The following is a 7,922-nucleotide window of genomic DNA, read 5'->3' on the forward strand; positions in this document are numbered from 1 at the left end:
GAACCAATAGCAATGCGGCGGCAATGCTCAACTAAATTGGATTTTATGAAATATGTGCGGCCCCACCACTTGGCCAATGAGATTCCACTACAAATGTGTTAAGTTTCTATAGATTTTAGTTTTCGTGTTTAAATAAGCGCGCGTTTCTAGTGATTATATCCAATAAGATTCGTTTGGGCGCAGCGGCGCTCACAACCACACGCGCACGTCTCGTAGTAGTTTTTTTCGGTTGGTATTCTTTTTAGCGCACGCCAAAAACTCCCGCCTATTACACTCGTCTTTTGGTAGCGTTCGTGAGAAGATGTGCGAGCGTGATATTGTAATACTGATTCCAGTTATATTAGATTAAAGTTGTGCTCTTTATCATTCGGCTAATTCCAATTTCTCGACACCTGCGCACATCCAAGATAATATCCAACAAAATGCATGCATAACATATCGGTGTAACAGAGGCCGAAGCTTAAAAGCCGTGGCACATAGAAAAATTTAAACAGTAAAACTCAAGCAGTAAGCAAATCAGCCAATATCACAGTCAAGAACTTAAGGGGATGCTGGAGACAGGTCTGTTTTACCGCGATATTTTCAGACATACTAATCTTTTGATTGATTTCACCGAACTAAAAATTTTTTGTCCAGAATTAAAGTATGGACGATAACGAAGACAGCAGACACCATTTGCGTATGAAAAACGAAAAGACATTAGAAAATTACAGTTTTATTTTTGATTCTGCGGTCGACTCATGACAACATTTGCTGCACATAAAACTTTTAGACTGTATACGTATACAAAAACCTTGCAGCTGTCTCGGAAATACAATAAAGAAGAATCCTGCGCTTGCAGAAATGAGCTGCGAGCTTTAGTATAAAAAAAAAGTGTGTTCGAAAATTTCATATGTACATGTTACGCGTTTCCCCGAATTCAGTCCAAAACATACGGATCAGTATAATGAGTAGCCCTAGAGACGCTCTGTAGATATGTGTAAGAATCGATGAGTACTTCTTTATCGACGCTGATCGACTTTGCCAGGTTTGCCTGCGGCTCCAGCATCCCCAAAGCGGCACGGCCCAAAGCGATAGCGAATCTATACCGTTGATTTCTTACTGCTTAAGTTTTACTGCTTAAGGGGCAGGAGACACGGTGGAGACCTCTGTCGGGTTGGCTTAGCTGCGACTCGCTGCTAGTCCGTATTTTATTTATTATAAATTTTTAAGAGCCAAAATGCAAAATCGGGCTCTTTACCTCCCTGCATTATCCATTTATAAAAAAGGCGTGTTACCTGAGTGAATTTCGTTTGTATCGTAAAATTGAAGCCTCTTTTCCGCGACGCCGATTGGCTATCTCGATTGATTGCCGCGCCGCGAGCTTGCTTCATCCCGTGAGGGACTGTCATCGCGGAGTGTGGTGCGTGTAGTGCGTCGTGTGTGTCATGATGTGACAGCTCGCGTCGTGTCGCGAGGTTAATCGTCCCGCGTCGTGTCGCGATTATTATAATGTTAAAGCTAAATGGCGCGCGCGAAGCGCGCGCGTCTGTAGTGTCTAGTTATATAAAAAGTATATTAAAAAAAATTCACGAATCTATGTAACTTATTTTATGAGAAATATGGATATTACGAATCCGTAATTCCTCTCTCATTATTCCGTGTAGGGCGTCGTCGTACCAATTCGACCATCGAGGCATGTGGTAATATTCATCGCAAATCATTCCAAGTTCGAACCCTGGCTGAGATAATATTTTTTGCAATAAATTTCTTTACAGTTTTTAGATAATTAAATCGAGTCGATTTAATTCCGGAGAGGGAAGGGGTTTTTAATTCTAACAATTACTGTGTTTTAAGTCCGAAAATTTAATCGGCGCGCAGTGGTTTAAAAAATTTATATGTATATATATAGTATATATGCATATAGAAACTAATATGAGGCTGCCAAAAGACCTAGGCTTGGATCGCATGGCTTTGTTACTAAATTGATTGTTTATCGTTACGATCCTATTTCTCTTATTATTAAATGTGGAATGTTTATTGCAGAAAAATTATAAATGGTTGTGTGAAAGAGTCATTGTATCCCCAAGAAACGAATTTGTGAATGACATTAATGATATCATTTTGAAAAAATCCAAGGGGATAATAAAAAGTACAAATCAATCGATACTGTGATTAACATGGAAGACACAGTACATTATCCTAAAAAATTTTTGAATAGTTTAAATCCGTCTGGTCTTTCATCACACCGTCTTTCACCGTCTGATTTTGAAGAATGGTATACTAATCATTTTGTTGCGCAATTTAAATCCACCGAATTTATGTAATGGTACCAGACTTCAAATAAAAAAATTGCCTAACAACATCATTGAAGCCACTATATTTACCGGCACCGCAGAAGGGAAGTTGGCGCATATTCCGCGTATTCCGATCATCCCAAATGACCTACCATTTTCCTTCAAACGTTTACAATTTTCAGTCAAAGTTTCTTTTGCGTTAACGATTAATACATCACAAACTTTCAAATTTGTGGGCATAGATTTAAAAAAAGAGTGTTTTTCACACGGACAACTTTACGTTGGTTTATCTAGAATAGGAAACGCTGAAAATCAAATATATTTTGATACCAAAGGGAAATAAAACAAAAAATATAGTATATTCAGAAGTCCTATAAGTCTTACGTCAGAGCTCGGCAACAAATGCACGTTTTGGTAAATTTTCAGCTGGTTCCGCCTAGCGCTATTCTTTTTACTTCGTTGGTCCGCGCGCAGCCTGTAAAAGGTCTCAAAAGTCGACTTGAATTATCTGTATTTCAAAGAGTCGAAACGATTTGTGGATTAGAGATCACTAAAAAAAAAAACGCGTTAATAATAGTACCTCATGGGTGATGTGGAAATCTATTGAAAATATGTGTTTATGAATCATACATTGGTGGATAAGATTAGCTAGAACACAAATGTAATAACACAAATAAAGTTGTTTAAAAAAAAGACGCCCGTGCGAAGCCTCGGGTAACCAGTATATTATATTTCAAAAGCTAGTAATTAATATATATTACACTCGAAATTATTAAGTTAAATTGGAGAAAATTAATATTAAACTATTTTGGATTGCGCTGGGAAAGTTCTGGCCGTTTCAGAAAATTCTTGACGAAAAATCTGTTCACGTTTCGGAACATTCGCGAAACTTCTGTCGAAATCTACCTGAGCATTAGCAAAAAGTCATCGATGCGGATAGTGTCTACTTTTTGAAATAATCCGCTTAATCCAAATCATTGTTATAATAAATCCTCTAGAGTATCTATAGTATATAGTATTTTATAGCACTTTTTATAGCAGTTTCGTAGTATTTTTTTGTCACAAAAATTCGAAGCGGTGCACTCGTGCGATACGTGCAACGAGGAAGCTAACCAATGGCTGACTATTGGTCAATGATGACCATCACGCACAGGTGATCCAATAATTAATCACGATTATTATTATTATCAGAGTTCCGCGTTTACGCGTAAAATATAATAATCCACATCTAACAAGAAAGAGAAAGTCTCGGCGCTACCGGGCCATTGGGGTTGCCAGCCCCTTCGGCCTGCATTAGTTAGTTTTACTATTCGCTTGGACTTTTCTTCTTATCTATCGTGTTTATGTGTTTGCAATTTGTGGCGTAGTGGATATGATTACTGCTTCATAATTATTTTATTTATGTTGTACCTATTATTTGGTTTACTGGATTAAAAGAGCCAATAGGCCTGTTCTTTTTAGCTAAACTACTTATGCGCAGTTCATTTTTTCTCTTTTTCTTTTCACGTTAGAGAGAAAGAGAGAGAAGATAAACCGTGGAAGAAGTTTAGCTAAAAAGAATAGGCTTTTTGTTTTGTGTTGCTAAAATATGCCATTGAGTCGTCTCATCGTTTCGTCGACCCATTGCTCTTACTGCGCTCTTCCCTCCTTAATTATCTGTCGACAAATCCTACCACACCCTCTCTGTAGTGCTAATCGGGCAAAGTTAATGCTGGCGGTATTTAATCGTCAAAAATAAAATAAAAAATGTGGGAGGATTTAATAAAACTCCACAGGGTGTCAAGATCAGTTTATTACATGACGACTCAATCGCTACTCTTACCACGACGAGCGATCCCGAACTTGATCGTGCGGGTCCCTGGTAAGTATTTGTCGAAGACATCTGACGCACAATTTTCGCGGTGACATTTGTTGTTATATATCGTAATCGAGCCGCGAGTTAGCGGCCGTCGTAAACAAGGTGCCTATGCTACTGAGACGGATTGCTACAAAAATAATAAATAAAAATTAATATCTCATAAAAATTACAAAAAAAAAATCTTTATTAGTTGGTTGGGACTTTGGTTTGGGACACTTGGTCCAACTAGCCTCATACAATATGTATTGATTGAATATTTTGTTATAACTAAAAAACCATAAATAAAACAGCAAGTTGAACATTACAGTTAAAAAATGTAATAATTACTTATGTTAAAAAAAATTACCTGGCTTTTGATAGTCACTTTAACCCTATTCACTCCAACGTTTTTTCCACCCCTTTAATCCTCCAACCATGCACTTTCAAGCCAGACGTGTTTTTCAAAATGTTAATAGCTTTGAAAAATTCCCCAAAAATTATTATAATATCTTTGTACCTTCGACTAAAAATCAATGTAAAGAAGATTTGGAAATCATTTATTTAAATATTTTTTTTACAAGTGTTAGAAACTCCGCCTTTTTACGAGTGTTAGAAACTCGTGGGACACGAAAAGGCGGGTTGGAGTGAATAGGGTTTTACCATGTTATAGACCAAAAACTATAAAAAAATGATAATTTTACTTTTAGTATACAAAAGAAGCAACCCAGACAGCGCACGCATGTTCAATCGGGACATAAGACGTTTTAAAGATTTTTAAGATATTTTTAAGATATCTTTTAGAGAGAGACGGGGGCGAGGGTGTAGATAATGCAATGTGACGTTCATCCAGCAGGCGCACTGCTTATCGGCAGGCAGTTTGTGCTTGTGGCGTCTGGTGCCGCAGGTGTGGTGATGATGGTAGTCGTGGTGGACGTGGTGGTGAGGATGATGATAGTAATGGTAGTGGTAGTGATGGCCAGTAGTCGATAGCAAAATTTTGATAAGAATAGTTGAGTGTTGCGATAATTTGACCAGTGTATACCTACTATCTTAATTTGTACATTTAACTTTTTAAATACTTATATACAATAAATAATTTTGTTCCGCCAATATTTAACAACAAAAAAAGTATTTATTTCGACAACTTTTGACAACAGAAATTAAAAATAAACGTCATGACGTTTCGACCCTCGGAGTTCGGGTTCAACTGCGTTTGACTTTCAAAGCCCACTTTTCTTTGTAACTCGTTTAATATCGAGAAGTCTTTAATTAATTAGCCATTTATTTTAAAAAATGTGTATGATATCTATTATGCTATTTAGCCACAATACCGTTCAAAATCATCCAGTGCGCCAATATGAATCTACAAGTCCGACACACACACATAACAAGATCTTCTAAACTATTTCAACATTAATATGATTTATACAATTTATTTAATTATATAAATTGTATAAATTTATACAATTTATTTAATTATATAAATTGTATAAATTAATCTATATTTATATATTTTTTATTTTCAATTATTTTATTAACACTTTATTTGTTAAAAATAAAAACATAAAATATTATTTAGTAAAAATTCTCGCGATATTTTCTTAAAAATAAAGAAATTTTTTTAAAGCATTTGACGTGAAACGGTTTCTAAAAATGTGGCGAAATCTTCTTCTGGTTCCAGATGTAAAAGACGACAGGATACATTCCACAATTTTTCGGCGTAATGACGATTGTTTGCCTTCCGATATGTAGTGGAAACGCCACAGTTTCTATGTACAAAAAAATGTACAAAAAAAGAAACATAAACATATATATTACAAAACAATTTTGTATAGCACATAGTGTATATTCTTACGAATAATAAAGACCGGTCTCATTTGCTGTCTTTTCATCTACAGAACAATATATAGTAGTTTGCGCTCCTTGTTCAGCATTTTTAAAAATCAATCGTACTATAGTAGTAAAACAAAAATTTGGACATACTGCATTATTGGACATACGCCATAATACTTCAGTCGGTATAATACCAGGATGTATACAGTACACATTTATTCCGTGAATGTTTGCCTCTGAAAATCGAAACTTGCTTAACTTTTTATACTTTGTATAACTGTTTATAAATATATTTTGTACAACTAAAATCTATCCTCTGGGGATTTTTCTTCATTGCGTAACAAACAATTATTGATTAGTAATTGTTAAATTTAATAAGCCACTATTAAATAAATGTAACCTGTTCTAATTGATAACGTCTTTTTACTCTTTTTAGCATACTTCTCAATCGATCAGCGAGCTCCTTAGTGAACAGAATGTTTGCTAGTTTGCTTCGTGCATAACTTTTAAATAGTGCATAGGATCTCTCTAGATTAATATCATCAAAATCTATGTCAGCACCTATAATAGAATGATTTTGTTATAGTTGTACTTCAAACAAAAGCCGGGTGTATACAAAAAACATTTTAGTCTATTTCTAAAGTCACCATAATCGCTTTACATACAAATATATGTTAATGATGAGACATTGATTATTCTGCAGTTGGGAGAAGACGATTGCATTTTTGGTAGTAACAGAAGTGTCAAAAGAAAGTGGCTAAGATGGTTGACTTGTAGTGTCGTCTCATTTCCATCTTCCGTCTTCTCGTACGAAGACGCAGCAGCCATACCGGCATTATTTATGAGTATGTGAATAGCTACTTCGTTTGTCAGCAAGTTTTTAGCACAGTCGCCCACGCTCTTAAAACTACGTAGATCCAATAAATAAATCGCAAGCTCACCTACATTATTTTTATATTCAACCTTTGTGACCCTAAAAGTAACCATTGATTTACAGACAACGTCGTTATTTTCTCCATCATGGAAAATTTAATTAAGATAAATATAATTTCATAAAGACACAAAACGAATAAATTAAAATAAATAGTACAATTAATTTAATTGCTTCTTATAATATAAGTTTATATATTTACCATGAAGGTGGATTGTTCTTTATATCTTCAACTGCTTCATTTGTCTTTTCCATATTTCTACAAGCCAGAATTACTCTAGCGCCTAAATGTATACGTTATTTATACGAATGTGTTTAAGAGGAGGTATACTTTTTAATTATAGAGTCGTAAAGAAAATTTTATGGATTTCTAAATGAAGCAAACATAATCAAAAAACTGAAATATTCCAGTAAAGAAATGAATATAGTGTTCTCATGAAACATCGTTATAACAATGGTTGTATAACAATGACACTTGGCATTATTGTCATCTCTTAATGAATAACAAATTTATATTTTATTAATGTTATATAATATCTACTTAAATTTAACAGGGTTTAGGGTAACTTAAATTATTATTTCAATAAAATCACCTCTCGCGTATAAGTCTCTGGCAGTCTCCTTGCCGATACCACTACTTGCTCCCGTTATCACAACAGTTTTACCGTCAAGACGCGTTTTGCTCGTACACATTTTATTGAAGAACCACATTCTATGATGCTTCTTTATCCACGATGTCACCAATATGCGATTATAACTACTTTTATTGAGATTTATTATTATTCACTATATCGATTTCACTGAACACGCTATATTCGATTGAACGAGTTTGTTTATTGAATAGTCACAGGCTTTGTTTTCGTGTTCTTATATATACACTGCAGCTCATACTTGACTATAAAAATGATGACCTGAGATAAGCAAATAAATGTGCGTAAATGATAATTTTGAATGTATAGTTTCGTGATGTACAGTAGCATTTAAAAGTATTTTATAGATAATATTTTAGCTGGTAACATTGGCAAGCGGTAAGCGACTTTAAAAA

General features: G+C 34.8%; 1 protein-coding gene across 3 annotated transcripts; it reads right to left on the bottom strand.

Moving 5' to 3' along the window:
- Window positions 1-5,705: 5,705 nt before the first annotated feature.
- On the bottom strand, window positions 5,706-7,718 carry LOC112465009 (retinol dehydrogenase 12-like). 3 transcript variants are annotated; one of them, XM_025032358.1, is made up of 7 exons: window positions 7,471-7,718; window positions 7,080-7,161; window positions 6,612-6,919; window positions 6,388-6,507; window positions 6,097-6,182; window positions 5,969-6,005; window positions 5,706-5,882 (listed from the first exon to the last, which is right to left on the bottom strand). In XM_025032358.1, exons 1-7 carry the CDS (start codon window positions 7,586-7,588, stop codon window positions 5,761-5,763), a joined length of 873 nt encoding a protein of 290 aa, XP_024888126.1. In that variant the 5' UTR covers window positions 7,589-7,718; the 3' UTR covers window positions 5,706-5,760. The 3 variants fall into 3 exon arrangements, with proteins under 3 accessions (XP_024888126.1, XP_024888124.1, XP_024888123.1); XM_025032356.1 differs by lacking the exon at window positions 5,969-6,005; XM_025032355.1 differs by having other exon boundaries at window positions 5,969-6,182.
- Between the last annotated feature and the right edge of the window lie 204 nt (window positions 7,719-7,922).

This window comes from Temnothorax curvispinosus, unplaced genomic scaffold (genome assembly GCF_003070985.1).
Source record: "Temnothorax curvispinosus isolate PA1 unplaced genomic scaffold, ASM307098v1 QBEX01014798.1, whole genome shotgun sequence".
Lineage (NCBI taxonomy): Eukaryota > Metazoa > Arthropoda > Insecta > Hymenoptera > Formicidae > Temnothorax > Temnothorax curvispinosus.